At 30.4% G+C, this 23,377-nt stretch overlaps 1 protein-coding gene across 2 annotated transcripts; it reads right to left on the bottom strand.

The window, feature by feature from the left end:
* Window positions 1-10,894: 10,894 nt before the first annotated feature.
* Window positions 10,895-15,410, bottom strand: LOC108326760 (uncharacterized). Of its 2 annotated transcripts, XM_052872799.1 has the most exons (4): window positions 15,108-15,410; window positions 12,232-12,750; window positions 11,708-11,847; window positions 11,281-11,420 (listed from the first exon to the last, which is right to left on the bottom strand). In XM_052872799.1, exons 1-3 carry the CDS (start codon window positions 15,354-15,356, stop codon window positions 11,743-11,745), a joined length of 873 nt encoding a protein of 290 aa, XP_052728759.1. In that variant the 5' UTR covers window positions 15,357-15,410; the 3' UTR covers window positions 11,281-11,420; window positions 11,708-11,742. The 2 variants fall into 2 exon arrangements, with proteins under 2 accessions (XP_017415803.1, XP_052728759.1); XM_017560314.2 differs by lacking the exon at window positions 11,708-11,847 and having other exon boundaries at window positions 10,895-11,420; window positions 15,108-15,409.
* Window positions 15,411-23,377: the final 7,967 nt, after the last annotated feature.

The raw sequence follows: 23,377 nt of genomic DNA, 5'->3' as shown, positions 1-23,377 counted from the left end.
ACGAGATGTGCTGCCACACACGACGAAAAAGGGAGCAAATCCACAACTTTAAAAAGCGTTGAAAGCGCATATAAGCTCTAATGAAGGCGTCATTTACGACACGGTGGTCACTTGGCCAGGAGGGTCAAAATCGTGTGATCGTCGATCGAAACTGAAACTCCGATAGTGACAGCAGTTAACAACGGCTGTAGAAGATGGCGCCACCGATAGGATTAGATGACGTCATTACTGGTAGCAACGAGTTTAATGACAAAGACAACAACAAAAATTCCTTAAAAGAACCGGACTCTAGATACCATGTTTAATATAGTAAAAAATTATGTATGAGATTAATTTCTCTTATATTGAATATACACATAGGATATTGTATTAATAATAGAAGAAATATACGCTAGACCCAAAATAAAAATAAAAAATAATAACAAACTAACTAAAAATAAAAGATAAAAATAATATATCTAGCATGAATAAAAATATGAGTGAAATTATTTTGATTATTTATATTAACTTTTATAAAATAGTTTATATTAAAAAAATGAAAAGTAAAATTGGAAATTTAATTATATAAAGAAAGATTATAAAAAATAATAAAATTCATAACGAGGAACATACATATTTGTTTTATTCGGAACTTTTATGTATAAAAGACAGGAATGAGACATCAGTCCCACACTCCAACCACACAGCACAAAGAAACGCACTCCACTTGTTTTACAGTAATTAGTAATGCTTCTTTATATATATATATATATATATATATATATATATATGTCGTGTGGTATCGTTTTCATCATCATTATAATGAGAACGCGTCAATTCAGTTCTCAATAGTGCTGCAATTTGCATTGCTAAACACTGTGATATCATATGTCTTTCTATTGTTCAAGCTTCACTTCAACTCATGTCATTTCATAGTAACTATTATCTATTGCTTACAAAAAAATTCTGATTAATCTTCATTTTGCTGGTTTAAATCGATATCCTTTTAATTTCTTAAAACAATAAAAAGAGCTATTTATGAGATTAACTTCTAAAATTCATTTCATAAAACGTGTTCTTAAAAGATTTATTTGATATTAAATTGTCAAATATCAGGCATTGGTTTTGTATTTTTCTATCTGTTTAACAATTAAATAATATTTATCATTTTTAAGGACTAAGAATTACTATTGTTTTTCGAACTTTTAAGGAATAAAATGACCATTTATGTGCATGAAACTTTCTTCTGTAATTCAATAGTTTATGTATTCCACGATACCGTTTTTTATTTTATTCTTTATTTTAAATTCTATTAACTATATTTTTTCAGTTATAGCTTTCACAGCAGTTAAAACATATTATAATTTTTAACAGTGATAAACATATTCTAAACTTGTAAGTTTCAGAAACCTATATTTTTAATTGATACTCTTTTATCTCCTCTAAATATTTGTCTATTTTAAAAAAGATATGAACAAAAATTATATATATATATATATATATATATATATATATATATATGAATAGTATTTTTTAACTTTAAAACAAATTAATTTCACCGTATAAAAATGTTTGAGAAATAAAAGAGTGATATAGTTCTTTTTTGAGAGAATTTTAATAACAAAAAAGCCGATATTTTTTGCAAGAATTTATAGTTAGTTAAAACACATATTTGTCTAATTTTAGTTTTTTTTTTTGCTTGAGAAAAAAACTATACATAAAAAAAAGTTATCAATATTGTTCTCACTTGAACATAACACTTTGCTTAAATGACAAGTTATCACTTGAAAAAATAATAGATAAATGTGTGATCTTTCTATCTTATTTTTAGTTAACTATTTTTGCTTAACTAAGAATACCTCAGTTAAGTGAAAATATGCAAGAAACAAAATTATGCAACAACTTAAATTTTCAACAAACTTATCAAAACATGATTTTAGCCATTCTAATGTTCTTAATAACAAATTTAAACCAACACCAGTGTTTCAAAATTTAGATAATATTAATGTGGTTCAAAATAATTATTTCAAGCTCAAAATTCATATAACCAAATTATAACTCAAGCATGCATGAAATCACTCTCCTATTTACCATTTTAACTCAAGTATCTATTATAATAGGTATACAATCCAATTATATATAACTACTTCAATATACAATTTGATTTCAATAAAAGAATATATTACCATCATCTAATTTCTAGTGACTTCCCATCCTCTAATTCTTCAAAATTATCTTTAACATTTGAATTTAACTTCCAAAAATCTAAACAAAACTCATAATCTGAATCAATCAACTAAATTAAATCACAGTTATTGAAGTATTGTTGAGAAAGCGAGCAAGAGTAAAAGAATATAAAAGGAAAGAAAAAGATGTTACTTTATTTTGGATGTGAACTTGACTTAGCAGCAATTGAGTGGCAAATATTCCTTTGTGTCTGTTCCACTCAAACCGTCACTAAAGGTTATTCACTTATAACATATACTCTGATTTGAAAAAGAAAAAACAGTTATTTGTTATTAACCAAAAATTACCTTCAACTTAATTTTGGTTTACCCAAAACAAATTAAACAAATATTGAACCAAAATTCTCAATAAATACTATATTTTATCACGTGAATTTATAAAATCTAAATTTGAAATTGTCCACGCTGATTTGTAAAGAAAAGTAAGGAAAGTCAAGTTTTAATTATATAATAAATTATTTAATTTTTATTATAACAGAATAAATCATTCAAAATACACAAACATAAATAATAATTAAATATTTATTTTAATATAAATTTATTCTGAAATATAATTTCTTTATTTATTAAGATTGTATAATAACTCTTATTTAATTTAAAGTTTATTTTATCTTTAATTTACATTTTCAAAATTTATATTTACATTAAATTGTTTTTAAAAATTTATTTTATAAAATATTGTTCAAATATATTAGTATACAATTAAATTTATTATAGTACATCAATTAAATTTACTACTAACTTTCCATTCATTTTCAACTTTCTTTTCCACAATCCAAATAACTTCACTTTTCACTTTTTTTTTTCCTTTTTTTTTTCATTCATTCAAAGTCATTTTTTAATAATAAAAAAAAGTCCAACTAGGATCTAGAAAAATCATTATCCATATCACAACTAATCATTATCCTTGAGTGTCACAAGTAGGGTAAGATGAAAGAAAAAATAATTGTATCAAGTCTTTGGGTAAGATTTGTATAACAAATACTAAATAAATATATTTAATGATACTTACGAATACATGTCCTTGATAACATATTTGTTGATTGATTGAATGTACAAGTATTACTTGCCGAAATAGCTAATAACCTATATATTTATACATTTATATTTATAATTATATATAAAAAGAAAAAAATTCATTTTTTTCCTTTTTTGTTTTTCTAATTTTATTTTTTAAATTATTATTTTTCAAATTTAAATAATTATTTATAATAAAAAAATTATTTGTCATTTTATTATTTTAATAACTACATTTTTAATTCAAATAATTAAAATTATAAAATAATTATTTACTCTTTTATTATTCCAGTAACTATTTTTTAAAATTTAAATAATTACTCATAATATAATTTACACAATATTAATTATAATATTTTATTTTAATATCTATAACTATATATAATAATTATATACATTTTATTTTTATAATTTTATTCTTTTAATTACTATTTTTAGAATTTAAATAATTTATAGATATTTAAAAAAATAAAAGCGTACTCACATACACCACATGTCTGTGTTTATGCTAGGAATTTAAATTTTTGTTGTGTACACATTGTTTTCTTCAATTTTACCATAATTAAAATAATTATATTTCCATTTTTACTCTTTAAATGAGTTAATCTAAATTTAATTATTTTATAAATTAAAATAATTATTTTACTATTTTATTTATTTAAGAAATATTTTTTTTTAAATTCAAATAATTATTTATAATAATGAAGTATTTAGTAATAATAAATAATACAAATTATTTATTTTTTAGTTATTTTTAATTAAAATTCTTTTATAGTTTAATAAACTTTTTGTTAAATTAAAAAAAAAGTGAACCCATAGTAAATGTGTTTTCACTTATTATTAGTACATTCTATTTGAATTTTATTTTAATTTAATGATCAGAATAAAATTATTAATAAAAATATTAATATTGAAAAATCGTTTAAAATTTGGCTTCACGTGAACCTTAAATTTTATATATCTCCACTTTTTTTACTTAAACTTATGATATTAAAGTTATTTTGTAAAAAATATTTTTTTAAAATTTATATTTTAGTACAATTTATTTAAATTCCTTTTAGAAGAAAAAAATATTCGTTTCGATTGAACCTTCCTCAAGAATATAAATAGAAATGTTTGAGAATTTTAGCCACAAATCTAAGGAAAAAGCTTAGATTCTATAATTAATTGGACTTATTAAAACACTTGGTTCTTATTCTTGTTTTAACATGTTCCAACACAAATAGTTCTAAATGAAAGATATTGTAAATAAAATTGTCTCTTTTGATGGATACTAATTTCGAGTTTAAACTTTAATCAAACTTAAAGTTCACTCACCCTTCTTTCAGAAAAACAACTAAACAAAAGAATAAATTATATTTACGTCTCTATCTCCATGTCTATTCAATATTCCTTTCAATTTCTTTTATTCTGCATAATAATATCATGATTCTGGTTAACAAATTGTTGTTTCATGTGATATTACCGGGATATGTAGTAAAATTCTAATGATCTTTTTATTGTTTTTTTTGGAGAGGATCTCCTCATTGAGTAGGAAAAATTTAGCAGTAAATATTTTTCGACGCTCTACTTAGTAATAGAGTTAGGATATGTTATAAAAGAGTAATCATCAAGTATCAAGTATAAAAGGAGTATAATTGAATGTTACTTTTATATTTATAAAATTAACATGGATTGTGAACTTATATTTCTATTAGAATAATACTTACATGGAAGAATAATAACAAAAGAGTAAATAATAACTAATATGTCAAATGATTGAGATTTAGTTATAATATGTAAATATAAATCAAATAGGTGTAAGTTTGGGCTACTTCATAATGAAGAGTCTTAAATGGTCTTATTGAGTTGTGCACTTAATATGCCTTTTGGGATGGGTAGGAACATGCCCCCAGTCTCAAGAGTTTAGTTTGGGTCGAGTTGTGTGGCTTGCAAATGGTTTGGCCATTCGATCGAGTTCATAGTTAGGTCATTCGGCCATGCTTTGTAGGTGGATTGGCCTTGAGGTCAACTTCATGATATAATTAAGCCATTCAGTGGTGCTTTGCAGGTGGGTTCGCCTTGGGCCGAGCTCTTTTTGGGCTTTTGAGTAATTTCGATCTCGTGGTCTAGCTATTATTTGATTTTCAAAGTAATTTTAGCCTTGTGGTCAAGCTCTTATTTGGGGTTCAAAGTAATTTTGGCCTCATGGCCGAGCTCTTATCTAAGCTTCAAAATAATTCTAGCCTCATTGCCAAACTTTATCCAAGCTTCAAAGTAATTTCGATCTCGTGGTCGAGCTATCTCTAAGCTTAAAGTAGTATGGCCTTGGCGTCGTGCTCTCTCTTAGCTTAAAGTAGTATTGATCTTTCTTTGAGCTTAAAGTAATATGGGGACCAAGCTCTCTAAGCTTAAAGTAGTACGGCCTCTAGGCCGAGTTCGTGATATATTTAGGGCATTTGATCATGCTTTATAGGTGGACTGGCCTCGAGGATGAGTACTAATATACAATTTGGCCTTAGGGCCAAGCCCTCTCTAGGCTTTTGAGTAATTCTGACCTAGTGGTTGAGCTCTTATATGAGCTTCAAAGTAATTTCAGCCTTGTGGTCGACCTCTTATCTAGGCTTCAAAGTAATTTTGGTCTCGTGGTCGAGCTTTTATCTAGGCTTCAAAATAATTTTGGCCTCATGGCCGAGCTCTCTCTAAGCTTAAACTAGTATGGCCTCGGGGCCAAGCTCTCTCTGACCTTAAAGTAGTATGGTCTCGAGGTCGAGCTCTCTCTAAGCTTAAAATAATATGCTCTGGATATCGATTTCATGATATAAGCCATTCGATCGTGCTTTGCAGATGCATTGGCCTCAAGGCCGAGTTCTAATATACAATCTAGCCTCGAAGTCGAGCTCTCTCTAGGCTTTTGAGTAATTTCGACCTCGTGGTCGAGCTCTTATAAGAGCTTCAAAGTAATTTTGGCCACGTGGTCAAGCTCTTATATGGTCTTCAAAGTAATTCTAGCCTTATGGTCGAGCTCTTATATGGGGTTTAAAGTAATTCCAGCCTCATGACCGAGTTCTATCTGAGCTTCGAAGTAATTTCGACCTCGTTGCCAAGCTCTCTTTGAGCTTAAAGTGGTATGGCCTCGAGGTCGAGCTCTTTAAGTTTAAAGTAGTATGGCCTCGGGCCAAGCTCTCTCTAAGCTTAAAGTAGTCTATTCTCGGGGTCGAGCTCTCTTTGAGGTTAAAGTAGTATGGTCTTGAGGCCAAGCACTCTTGGAGCTTAAAGTAGTATGATCCCAAGGTCGAGCTCTCTCTGAGCTTAAAGTAATATGGTCTCGGGGTCGAACACTCTCTGAGTTTAAAGTAATATGGCCTCAAGGTCGAGCTCTCTTTAAGCTTAAAGTGGTATAGCCTCAAAGTTGAGCTCTCTTTAAGCTTAAAGTAGTATGGCCTCGAGGTCATGCTCTCTTTAAGCTTAAAGTAGGACTGAGCTCCCTCAAGCTTAAAGTAATATGACCTCATGGTCGAACTCTCTTTGAGCTTAAAGTAGTGTGACCTCGGGGTTGAGCTCTTCTTAGCTTAAAGTAATATGGCATAGGGGTCGAGCTCCTTGATGAGTGGGCGCTCCTTGATGGTCATGGAGGTTGATTTCTTTGTTTGTCCATGAGGTTGAGTTCCTTGGGTGGCTGGTTTATCCTAGCTCTTTACATTATCGCTTGAGTATGGTTTTTCCGCCTTATTTTGTTGATTTTAGGTCATCTTAGCCCGATGTTGGATTCATTTCAAAGGTGTAAATCAAATTATTGCATCATAGTCAAACTTGCATTTTGTTTTAGCATTTTCCACCTTAGTTCATTATAGGCATTTTAGATTTTCATTCTCATAGGTAAATTTTGAGTTGCAATTAGAAAAATCCGCACTGAAATGATATGTTAGAAGCTGTAAAAAAAATGTTCAGGTGCATACATTTCAAATTTGTCTTTCATTTAGCATTCTAACTTCATATTAGTCATTGTTAAATAGAGTAGACTTTCATAGATGAATTGCATTGTAGAATATATTGTTAAAGGCATTTAAGTTTATGCATTTGATATGATCTTTTTTATAGTCCATGCATTCAACTACTACATATAATCATAATCATTCATTCATTCAATTTTCATTTTCCCCAATGCATTCTTTTTTTCTCTTGAGCTTTTCCTTATTCTACATTAGGGAAAAGTTATTGGTTTGTTGGCCTTTTAGCTACAAAAAAGCGAGTTCAACAATCCCTTGAGAGTTACTTTTATATTTATAGGATCAACCACTAGTAAAAAAAAGAGGATACCAATGCACTGATTATGTTTCGGTTTACCAGAAACTGAAGCATAACATGACGCGGTGATATTTTTTAAATTTTTGTGATAATATATGGTTGGGTTCTAAAACAATCGAAATAATAGAGTGTCTATGACCTCGGTTAAACATGCAACCACTACCATAGGGTTTGCGTACCTAATAAGCAAAGACTTTTTATCTATCAAAAATATTTGTCTGGCTCTTCAATTGTTTTCGAGGTTGTAGACCTTCTGTCCAACTAATACATTCCCATCTTGAGTTTAATGAAAATCTCTATACAACACTTTTGGTATCATGGATTATGGACCTATGTTGTTATTAAAATAATACTTATTTTAAAAATTAACAATTTAATAAATAATAACATAAAAAAATAATAACTAATATATAAAATTATTTAAATTTATTTATAATATATAAATATGAAATAAATTTTAACTGAAAAGTCTTTAAATATTCTTATTATTAGACTATACATTTTAGATCGAATACGAACATGAGATATTGTAAATAAAATTATCTATAGATAGTAATTTCGAGTTTAAACTTTAATCAAACTTAAAGTTCACTTACCCATCTTTAAGAAATTTTATCATTTTTTTTCCGATAAATCTCTAAATAAAAAAAGCAACAAAACCAAAAGAATAAATTATATTTACTTCTCTATCACCATATCTATTCAATATTCCTTTCAATTTCTTTTATTCTGCATAATATCATGATTATGGTTAACAAATTGTGGTTTTATTATATAATTGAAGTAGCTTTACACGTAGATTATCTATGTTCTGTCATGCACAGCATCAGCACATGCATAAAGTTATCTCAGTCTCAGATTTGAACAATCCTCCAACATGTCAATTATGTTCAGTGTCTTTTTGTCTTTGCAACGAGGTAATAAATAAGCATAGTAAGGTGAATCACGAACGAAATTATTGCCTCATTGAATATAATAGAAGACCCAGTTAGCCACTTCGTGTTTTGTTTTTTCTTGTATCCTCACTTAAAATGATAAAATTGGGTTTGGAAAAATGAACCAAATGAAAATCTCTCGAAAAAAGTACATAAAATTGATTTTTTTTAAGTAATGTGATTTAAATTTGAAAAATATATCACATTTTAACTTTTTATTTCAAATTAATTTTATTGTAGTTTAAAATTATTGTACATTGTAAGTCTTAAAAAAAGAAAAATAATTTTTACACCATTTACACCCATTGACAATTTAAAAGTATCATGGTCATTAAAAAATTAATTTTTGTATTTATAAAGAAAGTTAAAAATTAAAAAGTAAAATAATAGATATGAAATTTGTGTAAAAATTTATTGAATGTCAAAATAATACTACCCTAAAAAGAAATATAATCTTGTATTACTTAGTTTTCATAATTTCAAATGTTTAACCACTCTCCATGTTTCCTGGCTAGAGTAACAGAGAAAGTAGAACTCGTATAGATGAAAAACGGTTGAAAGTTTGTAAAAATTGTAATATATAAATACTATCAAACAACGTAAATTTATTAGGTGATTGACAGCTACATGTAGAGATGTGAACATAACATGTGAAACAATATAAATTTATTAGGTGATTTGACATATACTTGTAGAAATTTTAACATAACATCAAAAAAAATAAAAAATAAAAAATCAACTAATATTTATGGAAATTTGATGAGTCGGATTGAATATGAAATTTTTAGTTCATGTTGATGTCGTGGAACAACAATGTCTTCATCTTTTTGTAGTTTTTCATATAAATGTTTCTTAGGATATAGCAGACAGAAAAAATTAAGATAAAACAGACAGAAAAAATAATTTTAGCATTATAATATATTAAATTAAATTGTCGTGTTTATTTAAAATTGATTTTAGCTTATCGGGTTTGGAAGAGATTGATAATATTGAATTTAAATAATTTCAAGATAAAATTAATAAAATATATTACTTTTATTAAACCTCAAAAATAGTACAGTTTAAACTTATTTTGATTTAAATTCACGAATCACTTTATTGCTGCTAAGTATATTTGTTTTGTGGTACTGCATCATAAAGATTTAATTGAGTATTTTGTGCCTTGTTTGGTTGAAGAGGTGGATAATAGTTTTATAACCATGCTACCTATTTTTCGTGTGTGATGTCTAGTTTTTACTCTAAATAGTACCTTCTCCTTCTCAACTGTTTCGCAAATTTCCGCTTCAAATATACAAGTATACTATTCTACAAGTTAGATTTCCTATCTTACACAGATACTATACGACTCTTTACAGGGACTGATGGGAGTGTTGATAGCAAAATGATCAAAAACTCTGAATTGGATCATTTATATCTGGATTCTCACTTTGGGTTTGATGTATGTCTTTTACTTTCTGCAGCCTCACAATTTCTTCACACATCTCTCAAATTTTTAAAATTATCACTTTTACTCTCTCCATAAAAAGTTACTTTCGAAATATATATTTCGAAAGCTTTATGAAAAAAAAAAGACTTTCCAAAATTTGTGGAACATTTTTTTAAATGAAATTGAGAACAAAATTTACAGAGCGGGTTTCCGAAATGCAATTTTCAAAACAAAACAAATGAAATATATTTCGGAATAAAATTTTTAGAATATATTTTTTAAAATGTATATAATATCTTTCGATATAAATTTTCTGAAACATTTTTAAATGAAATGTGTTTCAAGAAACACTTTCCAAAACACAACATTTCCAAAGTAGCTTTCGATTTCCACATTTTTTTCCCCTACAGAGCTTTTCCACTCTTCATATGCAGCGGCGTCGTTAATAACATAGTGGCAATGATGATAATGGTAGTGGTGAACAGTATTCGAGTCGTTTTCTCTTACTTTGAGGGTGCAGTTAGTAATTGTGTAATTGTGGGAGTGCAGGAAGCAATAGCATTGATGTATTATGCAGAGTAACAAAGATACTGCAGTCCATGGACCACACAGATGATGTTATTTGGGGAAAAAGGTTACATTTTCCATACAGAAGCTCTATTTATTGTCACTTGCAAAGCTCTATTTATACTCTACCACACTTTCAAAGACCGGCACAATATCTATTCTGAGCGGAGTAAAAACAAACAGTGATACTGTAGGCTTGAATCTTGGATTTGTTCAAGCTTACTTCTAAAATATTCTAAGTACCCACGTCCACTGTTCATTCATTTTGTTAGCAATTACTTTTCCCTTTGTATCTAATGACAGAAAAGATGAGCTGTGGATTATTTTTTTCGTTAATTAACAAACAAGATAGATGTGTGAATGTTTTCAGTTTTGTAAAATTGTGTAAAGAATAATCGAGGCTTTCAAAGAACCAAAATAAGTCATGCGTTGCTGCATTTTGCCAAACCAAAGAATTTATATTCTGATTTCAGGTGCAAAGCACTTGATCATTTGCAACTTAATCTTCCTTTCAGGAAGAAAGATGGTACCTCTGAAAACTTAGTCATCTCTACGAAAGCCATGGAAAGACATAAAAATTTAAAATCTCACAATACTACTTTCTTTTAGGGGAAACTTGAGTGGAAATCTTTCTGGGGCAACTCTTACAGCCAACATTATGTTCCTGGAGATTAAAATCAATCTACTATTTCAAAACTGAAATCAAGCAAAAGTTTTGACCTCTCAAGCAGACCCTGCTTCTGTTCCACCCTCGTTCTCTTTACTGTCCTCCGAGATTTCAGTGTTAACTTGTTCTTTTTGCGGTGCTTCTTGTTCAGGCTTTGCAGGTCCAGGCCCAGCTGATACCTTCACCATTGATGGACGTAATAGACGGTCACCAAGTTTAAAACCCTTTCTGAATTCTTGAATTATGATCCCATCCTCAAATTCAGCAGAATCCTCACGCATAATTGCTTCATGTAGCTTTAACAAATAAAATGAAAATATGATTCATCAGAAAAACTAGTTCTCATGACTCTAATGTTCGATACTTCAGAAACAAACAAAATAAAATTTCTAGACAACAGAAACATTGTGTCTAGGGTTTCATTCAAGGCTGTAGCTCACACAAAAGTTTTGAAACAAAGTATCATCCAACCAACCAGCTGGAAGTAATTCTCTAACTAATATTATGTGTTGAGACGAGATTCTCAACAGATTTTGCTAAAACATTTCTCTTGATATTTTTTGTTATGTAGTTTTACACTCACCAAGTTGGCTCGAAACAATCACGAATTGCTTTGGGTTAAAAGCGTGTCAAGGTCTTCAGGAAACCTGAACAAGCTTGATAAAGTGTTTGAAAAAGTTCATCAAGGACATGATTGAATTTCGAGCCAACAGGTTTGCGTGCCTGCATCAATCATAGATGACAGCATTATGCCATAAAAAATGTAATGGAAGACTGGAACCAAACAAAACATGATTTCTTAAACAAAAATAAGATATTTTTCATGGAGGAAACAAAATCTAAAATCCATATTGAAATAATCCAAAGACAATATAAATTATATTACAGAAGTTGAACAAAAATTAAGGGGATAGTGCACCAAAAATAATTGACAATTATAAAAGTTTGGTGCATTCCAGCCTTTAGAAAAGTTAAATTTCTCAGTTTCATTTTTACATAAAACAGTATCCCCTCTATAATGATAAGATTATTTTCCTTGAAAGTTAGATAAACTTGAATTTAACTACAAGTCTACTAATTGAAATTACTGAATGCAGATTAACTTACCAGTGGATCAAAGGGTGTTCCAACTGTCTCCACTGGTTCAACTCCAAGGGCAGCTAGAATTTCATTGAACTGTTTATATATACTTTGATAGCTGTTAACTATTTTCTCCTCTCCCTCTGTCTCCACCTTAATCTGGGTTTTTGCTCTCTCAAAATTATCCAATACAGACAATAAACTTTCTACAACTTCACCCTGAGCATTTGTGACCAGGGAAAGGCGATCTCTCTCTGTCCTCTTCCGAAAATTGTCAAAGTCTGCACTAATCCTTAGAATCCGATCCTTTTCTATTGACAACTCTTCAGATAAAGCAGCTATTTTCCCTTCAAGTTCTATTTGCTCATCTTCAATGGATTTTAATGACGATTCCAGCTGCGCAATTTTGACTTCATCATTACTAGCCAATGCTTCTTTGTATGATTGAAGTAACAATACAAAAGGTGAAGCAGATGCTTCATCAGCATCACTACCCTCATTGTCACTTGCACTGTCCTTTACGTCAACAGCACCATCTAAAGGGTCCTGTCACATTAGTACATAAGAACCCCCATTATTTTCTTTGTTGAGCTAGTCAAATTACAAAATGTCAATGACGTGTATTCCTCAAGCGTGAAATCTACTAGAAAAGTCTAAAATTGTATGAGCCAAAAAAGGTGGTGTGGAATCAAAACCTTATTGATAAATTCCTACCCCATTTGAAGAGTAATATGTAGTGTAGTGATTAAAAAAAATCAAATATCACTTGATGTCTCTTAAATTAGGAAGAAGAGGTACACATAGTATGAAAGATGACTTCGACAGTGCAAATGCTAAAGAACAAAATAATATAATATAACAAGGGGGAAAAAATGCAACGAGGAAGGAAAATTGGAAACATGCTAAATATCATAACTTAACACCTGCCTACAAGGTTGGCAAACTAGATAGTTAAATTAAACTCAAGGAGGAATCTTAAACCAGTTGACAAAGAAGCAACAGCAACGAAAATAATTATAATGGAGCTATCTTCTTTAATTTCAATTTATTTTATTTAATTTTTTTTGTTATTTATTGGTTTGATTTTTTATTATATTGTGTTGATTACATGTTCTACTGACTCACATAATGTGCTTGAGGTAGCAATAAAAAACCAATATTACAGTAAGAGGGTTGTTTTCTTGTAAATTATGCCTGCCTAGGACGTTGTAGTTTAATACAAGATGATGTCAAACTAACGAGTTTACATGAACTAATGGAGCTTCCATAGTATAAAAAGCTTTTAATTACTGAGTCAATCCCTAACTATATGGAATTTTCAAATAGGTCCTTAATCATATGATTTCTTTTAATCAGGTCCCTAGGGTTAGTAATCCGTTTAACCATTATCTACCACGGAATATTCCTTATTCCCTCCTTATTGGCGGGATGAAGCCACCAAAAAATGCCAATTTAAGATGGTCAATTTCTGGCTGTAAAAAAATGCCTTGGATTGTCACTTTCTAGTCATTCCAAGCCACCAATAAAGAATAAATAGTTTGTCAACAGATATACTAAAAAATATGTACATTATCAAGACCCAATTCCAAACCTTCTTAGTTAAGAAACCTACTTGAAATTTTAAAATAATTTAGGGACCAACTGGGCAATTAAACCTATAAAAATTATTAAAACATATCAACAGCAGCTCTGTAATAATGTGGATGCATATAAACACAAGTTCCTAAAGTGAAAACATTTCAAAAGAGCTCATTTTTCCAAATCATTTGAGCCCTAGTAAGAACCCTATTGCCAAAGGGTGAATAAGGAGAAAAAAAAACACTCATTCCAAAGTAGCTAATTCGTGTTTATGCCAATTTACACAATTTTAACAAGATTATCTAAGTTTGTCCAAACTAGAGTTTGATAGCAAGTTAATCCATTATCTCTTTCTACAATCATAAAGTCACAAAAGTATAGAGTTAGAAAACAAAGGTTTGATAATCATAATTTATAATTTCCAAAAGATCAGGTAGGAAAGTGATGAAGTCTGAAAAGTCCCATCTTGAACTACATGTGTCAAACCCCGCCCTTTGTATGGAAGATCCTTTTCCCCAAATACTAGATCAGTATCATCAAGAAGAGTCTTCTTCTTTCATTGTCTACTGCACCAGAAGAACCGGCCATTATCTGCTTAACTTCAATTTCACTCAATCCTTCCATACTCCTCAGCATACATAACCCACTAAACCCTGTATAGATTCCAGCTGGGCAGCATTGCTTACCGAAAAACTACAACATCATACCCTCAAACATTAATTAGCAGCATTAATACTTAAAACCCTATATTCAATCTTTGGACAATTAGAATTGGAGTGACCTCGGTAATTTGTATAATTTTCGAATGTAAAGCTTAAATACGCAAATTTTCAAGATGAAACAACAATTCTGATTAGGAAGTGACAAAACGGGACTTACGGAACTTTATCTAAGTTTAATCCTTATCGCAAACCTCATGTGGACGTAACTTAAAAAGTTAGCCGCAAGACTATACTGAAGTAAGCATTTGAAGGAAACGGGTGATTGATATTACAATTGAAAAAGAGCTAGGTACAATAAACTTCTAAAGACATTTCTAAGAGGGAATAATCGCACAACATAATTAATTATAAGGAATGCATCAGACATTGTGCCTAATCTACCATAGAATCTTAACACACCCCCCTCACTTTCATGTCACACCTAGTTGATTTTACAGCACAATATCAAGAATCATTTTAACAAATGTCTCCTTGCACCAAACCAGAAAATGCTAAAATTCGGAACAAATATAAAACCTGAAATTCAAAATTGGTTCCAATTCCTCAGCTAATAAACAAGTAACAAAAGAAAAAGGCGTTAGCTAGAGAGAGGGCGATCCTCACCAGAACCTGAACCTCCGGTTCCTGAACCTGTGGGGCCTCGGTGTCGCCGTCAAAAGCGAAGGGCACGAACCTGATGAACCGCAGAGAGGGAACAGGAGGGAACCCCAGGGAGGAGAGGAGCGAGGGTTTTCTCTTGCAGGTAGCGCTTTGTCTGAACGAGGCAACGGCGACTCGCGAGGGTTTCGGCGACTTGGCAGCGCGCGGCGGAGGCGCTGGCCGGAAAGTGGGGGTTCTGAGAACAGTGGCCATTAGGATAGAGAGAAACAAGAAGTGGAACAGAGAGATAAGGGGCAAGTAAGTGGCGAGTGCACGACGCTTAAGAATTGAAAAAAATGGTGGGAAGGAAACGACCGTTGGATTCGATTGGGTGTGGCTTAATCCGACGGTGGCGATTGAGTAGTGTTCGTTTTATAGGAAACCCTTGGATATGAAATTTAATATCAAATATCAAATACATAGAACAATCTTGTGTTGCGCCGTCGTTTGTCCATTTTATTTTAGTTTAATAAAATAAAATTGTACAGATTTGGTCTATTTATATTTATATCTTAATTAATAAAAGAATTATATATATATATATGGATTTGTTACGAGTTGATAAATAAATAAATAAATAAAAATAAATAAATATATATATATATATATAAAAGGTTTGTTAACCAGGTAAATATCAAATTTTAGTTGATAAAAATATCTTTATTCATAAAAAAAATATACTTTAAACACATGTATATTTTAATAAATTTAAAATAAAAAAAATAAAAAAATTGGAAATTATTCAAAAACTCTTAATCTTAGAATTTAAAATTCATAATATATGAGGGTATTTTTGTCGACATTGCTCCGTCAAGTTTATTGCGGAAAATTCTTATAGGAGTCTAGGCCATGTCTCAGTCCCAGTGTGGCTGATCATCTTCTCAGACCAACTACTGATTGGTAAGTTATTGCTTCACCAACTAGCTAATCAGACGCGAGCTCCTCCTTGGACGGATTCCTCCTTTTGCTCCTCAGCTTACGGGGTATTAGCAATCGTTTCCAGCTGTTGTTTCCCTCCCAAGGATAGGTTTTAACGCGTTACTCACCCGTTTGCCACTGAAAACACCACTTTCCGTCCGACTTGCATGTGTAAGGCATGCCACCAGCATTCATCCTGAGCAAGGATCAAACTCTCCATGAGATTCCTAGTTACATTATTATAACTTCCTTGTTCGTAGACAAAATTGATTCAAAATTCTCTTTCATTCCAAGGCATACCTTTATCCAGACTAAAATTTGATACACTTTAAAAGGTTACATTAGCAAACCATATATATATATATATATAAAAGGTTTTGCTATAGATACGATTATTGAAAACAAATTCTCCATGCTATTACTTCACAACTATCATATGTGGTTTTTTTGTTGAACTTTTCTATTCAATTTAAGTAGTTTATTTTATTTTGTTTATTACAAAAACATTCACTTAAAATATCTTATGTTTATATGCTTTATTAGACTCAGGATTTGTTACAGATGCTTAAATGAGAGTTTTTATTTTATTCATACTTTTGTATCAGAATCTATTTTTTCTTTTTTCATTGAACAACTTACAGTTTTTATTTTATTTATATTTTGGTATCAGAAAAATATGAGTCTATTTTTTCTTTTTTCCATTGAACAAATTACAATGTAGATTGGGTGAAAATATTTTGCATTGTATAAAAGCCAACAAAATAAGCATCTTAGTTGATAAAATCTGTTATATATTGTTTTTTTCTGCTCCAAATTTAAATACTTTATTGAAGCAAGAGGTTGCCTTGTCTAATTCTATTAACTTACCTATTTGTCCACTGTTATACAATTCAATTATGCAGTTGCTGTTACTGATTTGTGTGCATGTATATCTCTTTTACAGGATGATGTGACTGTTGGTCTAGCAGGTCTGAATACTTTGTATTAGGATGCACTATGAAAATAGGGGAATTGGCAGACCCTTTGTTTAATGTTTTTTCGTTTATTTCTGACTTTTGAGAGCTCTTACACACTATTATTAGGACTTTCAGAAAGTTTATATGGGCTTTCAAATGTTACATTTATATTTGCATGTGTTTGTTAGCAGGTTTTGTTACTCCAGATTTTCTTTTCCTCAGTAATCCTTTTAACTGTTTACTTGGGAATGTACTTACTATCAAGATGTCCCTTCTTATTCTAGAAAAGTATGTTGTTTGTTCTGCCATTGTGTTTGCAGTCATTTGCTCTAGATAATGGTAACGTCAATGGTTTGCAATTAATAGGTTTTGGTATTCTTTGATGTGTTATTTCCCTTTATGAACAAGCTTTGGTTAAAATGTGATTAATGATTCTGGATAATAGATTATTTCTCTTTCCTCTTATTAGACAAAAAATGGATGTTGTTTCATCTTTCGTATATCTCCTATGTTGTCTAATTAATGGGATAAAATTTAAATCATTCTCTTTTTTTTTCAATTAAATACATTGAGTACTTCGGAGTTGGGCATTAAGAAGGAAGTAGAGTGACTAAGTTGGAGCAAACCACCAGTGTTGTTTATGATGTTATAAGATGCTTACAAGCTAATTCCTCTAAGAAGGAAAAAATGAAGTCTCCAAACTTAGATGTTACATCAGATAGTCTAAAATTAGATGTCCAGTAATTGATTTTTTATACAGCGTATAAATTGATAAAAATAGATTTGGTAAAAGATAAATGAAATATAACTTTCATTTAGTTTAATGAATTTAAAGAATGAAAAACTTGTATTATTTGATTCATTGTTAGCTTTTTTGCCTTTTAATTTAACTGCCATAGTTTAGTAATTATTCTATGAAATCTCCAATCTATTTCACATTCTATGCATTTGATAAAATTCCAAGGAGTTTTAATTGTTTTTGCAATCGTATTTGAATAACATTGAGGACTACTTCCTCTTGTAGAGATAACACAGACAGATAATAGAATAAAACATTAATATACTGCCATGTCAAGGGACACAAATATCTCAAGATTAACAAATATTTCTATCATTTTAAGCAAACAATTTTAAAAAAATATTATTAGCTTTAACTGATAAAAAGGGCAAGAAAGAGAAACAATGTATTAATATTTGGACACAGTTAATCTTCGGAACTTTTGCATATAAAAGAAGATGAATTCACCAAACATAATTCAAAACTACAACCTAACAAGTCAAAATTTAATGCTGAATGATAGAGGTGTGTGGTTCCATCATATATTTTACAGTCAAATAGTATGTATTCTTTATCTCTTTTTTCTATCATAACATATTTTTGTAAGAGAAATCATTTATTATTGTGAAAATATATTTTAGAAAATTTTAGATATTATTTTTATGTATTTAATTTAGACTTAATACCAAATGTTTGAAATGGTTCCATTTTTTTTTTCAATATAGTCCTAAAAAATGTAATTTGTGTTCAATTTAGTCCTTTTTGCAAATGTCGTTTAAATCGTTAACAACCAGATGTCCAAATGTACAATTAGTGAATAAGATGTGATTTTTTGGCTAACGTAGACACTCTAAGGCATAGTGAGACGGATTTATGTTTTTTACACAAATGGTCGTTCCCAAACAGTCAAATATTATCTATTCTTTATTTCTTTTTCCTATCATAACATATTTTTGTAAGAGAAATCATTTATTAATGTGAAAATATATTTTAGAAAATTTTAGATATTTTTTCTATGTATTTAATTTATTATATTATATGTATTTTGTTGTTATTATTAAAAAAACAATCTCATAATTTTAAGAATTTGTTTCGTAGAATAGGCAGTTCTTTGTATATATATTTTATTCATGTAAGAAAACAAACAACAAAAAATATATTCTCTTGGAGTTTTTTTTATCTTTCGAAGTAGGTGATCGCGTGATATAATTACAGTCTTCATTGTTATTCAATCTTAGAATTATTTTATATATCCCTATTTTTGTGTGATCTCAAACATTCATCATCCATTTTCGATTTGTGTGCCTTAATTGCACAATTCTATAATGACTGAAATGAGAAATATAGCAAGTTTCAAAGTATGGAAGAATTGAAGAATGTTCATTCAGCTTGTCGATTGAATGGAAAAAATTATCTTAAATGATCTCAACTCATTAAGACTATTCTAAAAGAGAAAGGAAAGGTCAACCATCTCATTAATGATGCCCTTGCGGAATAAGATGTCAGATTCAAGTCATGGGATGAAGAAGACTCCATGATCATGACATGGCTATGGAACTCAATGGTTCCATAAATTAGCAATACATGCATGTTCCTTACTTTTGCGAAGGCTATATGGATTGCAATAAAGCAAACCTACTCTGAGGCAAAGGATGTTGCCCAAATTTATGAGGTGAAAGTAAAAACAATTGCAACCAAACAGGGCATTAAAATTGTCATAGAGTATGCTAATCAACTCAAATCTTTATGGATGAAATTAGATTAATACAGGGTAAAGTGTTTTGAAGATTTAGAAATTCTAAGAGAATACATTAAACAAGATCGGGTGTATGGTTTCTTGGTAGGCCTAAACCAAGAATATAATCAAGTCATAATCCAAATATTAAGCAAGGAGAAGGTTCCTAGACTCAACGAAGTAATGATAATTATTCAAAGTGAAAGAAAGCATAAGTAATATAATGTTGAAGACCCCAATTGCGGATAATTTAACTATGATTGTTGAAGGAGCAATAGCCATGGCTGCATAACAAAAGAAAGTAGATCTCTTCCCATAACAAAGAAGAAAAATGAATGAGTTTCGTACACCTATTACAATAATTCGCGTCACACAAGGGACAAATATTGGAAGTTACATGCAAAACCTCAAAGAAAAGATTTAGGACACAAAGGAGGCCTTCTAAGGAGAGGGGAGCAAGCTCATACTGCTGTTAGTCCTAAAAGTTAAGAAGCATTTGTCCAACTCAACCATAAGGAGTTAGAAAGATTAAGGTTCTTTCTTAGTAAATTGGAAAAACCCACAGGTGTGTGTTCATTGACATACTATGGTAAGTTCCCATTTTCTTGTAGATTTAATGTCTCAAATACCCCCTTTACTCGTTATTAGATACTAGACTTTGGAGCCATAAACCATATGACATCATTCCTAAACACTTCTCCATATTCCCTATGTCCCAAAAAGAAGAAAATTTTTACAACTAACGGAACCCTCATAAATGCAGTTGGATAAAGGGATGTCTAAATAACCCCAACCATAATACTAAAAAATGTTCTTCACGTCCCTAAATTATCCACAAGTTTGATATCTATACAAAAACTTACCAATGACCTCTTATGTAATGCAGTTTTTCATAACAACTATTGTATATTTTAGGACAAGAAGTCAGGAAGGACGATTGGACATGCTAAAGAATGACATGACCTTTACTAGATGGAAGATTTGAGGTTGCCCATTAAGAATCGCTATCTAATATCTGAATCATTCATGTCCAATAAAGAAAAATCCACTTGTTTTATTATCGCTTGGAACATCCTTTACTTTGAGTGATAAAGTTAATATTTCCTTCCTTGTTTAAAAATTTAAATTTGGAACATCTTCATTGTGAGGTGTGTGAGCTTGCCAAACACAAGCGTATACCTTTTCCTATCAGCAATAAAGTAAGCATTTTTCCTTTTTATCTTGTTCATATAAATATGTTGGGTCCCTATAATATTCCTAGTACCTAAAGGGATAAATGGTTTATAACCTTTATAGATGATTGTACAAGGGTAACATGATTTTTCCTTCTTAAACACAAATTTGAGGTCAACCCTATTTTTCTATAGTTTGTTTCAATGATTAAAAATCAATTTGGGGTTAATATAAAAATAATTACGTCTGATAATGCCAAAGATTACTTCAATCATACTTTAAATTCTTTTTGTCAAAAGGAAGGAATAATCCATGAATCCTCATGTGTAAACACACCCAACAAAATGTGATTGCAAAAAGGAAAACTAGGCATTTATTAGATAAAACTAGAGCACTTTTTTTTCAAAATAATGTTCCAAAAAGATTTTTGGGGAAAGCTATTCTCACAACTACTTACTTGATTAATAGATTACCATCTCCTCAAAAAGCCCCATGGAAGTTTTAAAATCATTCTACACACATATAATCCATAAAATAACCTTTCCAAAGAGATTTGGGAGGAAGTTATTGTCACTACTATTTACTTGATTAATAGATTACCATCTATTTTATCCTCAAAAAGCCCTATGGAAGTCTTAAACTCATTCTACCCACATATAATGTAGAAAATAACCTTCAACCTATAATATTTGGTTGTGTCTCTTTTGTACATGTTCATAGCAATGGAAGAGGAAAACTTGACCTAAATGCATTTCTTAGGGTACTCAACCACACAAAATGATATAAATGTTTTCATCTTCCATCCAAAAAATTCTTTGTGACAAGAGATGTTACTTTCAATGAACGAGTAAGCTACTTTGACCAATTTTATCTTCAGGGGACACATTAAGAGAGGGAAATGAGCCTTTTATATTACCAAATATGACTTTTGGACCAGAAACAAAAATTCAAAAGAATACTACCATTATATGTGAAGCTAAAGTTGGAGAGGAACAAGTAGAGGTGAATCAAATACCTCAATCTACAGGACCAACAACTAAACCACATGACAATACAAAGTTTGGGAAAAATTTGGTGTACACACGAAGAGGAAAGACCATTCCAAGATCTACTCATGTTCAAGAATCCAACCCTAACATTACCTGAGGTAATTTATTTTGATCCTATAAATTATAACTCTACTACTTTTGTGATGAATTTCCTTCTAAAAAACTAGTTGAACATATACATAATAATTTAGACCTCCCAATTGCTCTTAGAAAAGGAACCCGAACATGCACAAAACAACAACCTTACCCCTTGATAAATTGTCTACCTTTGAAAAATTCTCACCTACCTATAAAACCTTTCTCACAAGCCTGAACACCACAACTACACTTTCTTCTGTATTTGAGGTATTAATTGACAAAAAATCAAAACAAGCCATGGACTTGGAGATAAAGGCATTGAAGAAAAACAATACTTTGCAACTAGTCATCCTACCACCTGGAAGAAGAGTTGTTGGGTGCCAGTAGGTTTATACTGTGAAGTACAAGGTCGATGGGACTATTGAGAGGTATAAGGAAAGGTTGGTGGCTAAGGGATTCACCCAAACATATGGAATGAATTGCTTAGAGACTTTTGCACCAATTGCCAAAATGAACATGGTTAGAGTAATTTTGTCATTGGTAGAAAACCACAATTGGGAACTACAACAATTTAATGTAAAAAATGCATTCCTACATAGAGATCATGAAGAAGAAATAAACATGGAGATACCACTTAGGGATACAAGACAGATTGAGGTCAACACAATTTTCAAATTAAAAAAGGCGTTATACGGGTTGAAACAGTCACCTAAAGCATGTTTTAGGAGATTCACCAAAGTTATGACAAAGTCTTAAATATAAACAAAGCCAAGGGAACCACAATTTATTCATCAAACATTCTGATTCAGGGGGAGTAACAATGTTATCGGTCTATGTGGATGATATAATTATTACTAAGAATGATAAAAAGGAACAACAAAGGTTGAGCCAATGCCTTGCTAAGGAATTCAAAATCAAGACTTTAGGGATGCTAAAATAATTTTTGGGAATTGAAGTAGCCCATTCCAAGAAAGGAATCTTCATATCCCAACCAAAATATACCATTGATTTGCTACATAAATAGGTAAAACAGCCTGCAAACTAGCAAGTATACTTGTTGATCCAAATATAAAATTAGAAAGTGTAAATGAGGATGTTTATGTGGATAAAGAAATGTATCAAAGACTTATGGGAAGACTCATTTACCTATCTCACACTAGGTCAGATATTGTCTTGGATGTGAGCTTAGTTAGCCATGCATCAATCAAAGGAAGTACATTTACAAGTTGCACTTATAATTGTCCAATATTTAAGGACTCCAAGAAGATGAATTTTGTTCAAAAGAAATAAGAATGCTATTCTTGAGGCATATACAAAATGTTGATTATATAAGTTCAGCTATGGATAAGAGGTCAACTATTAGATATTGTATCTTTCTTTATGGAAACCTAGTTTGGAAGAGCAAAAAACAAAGTATGGTAGCTAGATGTACTGCTGAAGCATAATTTCGAACAATGACCCAAAAAATATGTGAACTTTTATGGATGAAGATTATACTAGAAGATTATAAGGATAAAGTGGAAGGAACTTATGCGATTATATTGTGA

This window comes from Vigna angularis, chromosome 2 (genome assembly GCF_016808095.1).
Source record: "Vigna angularis cultivar LongXiaoDou No.4 chromosome 2, ASM1680809v1, whole genome shotgun sequence".
In the NCBI taxonomy this organism is placed as follows: Eukaryota; Viridiplantae; Streptophyta; class Magnoliopsida; order Fabales; family Fabaceae; genus Vigna; species Vigna angularis.
This window is presented reverse-complemented; position numbering and strand designations above follow the sequence as displayed.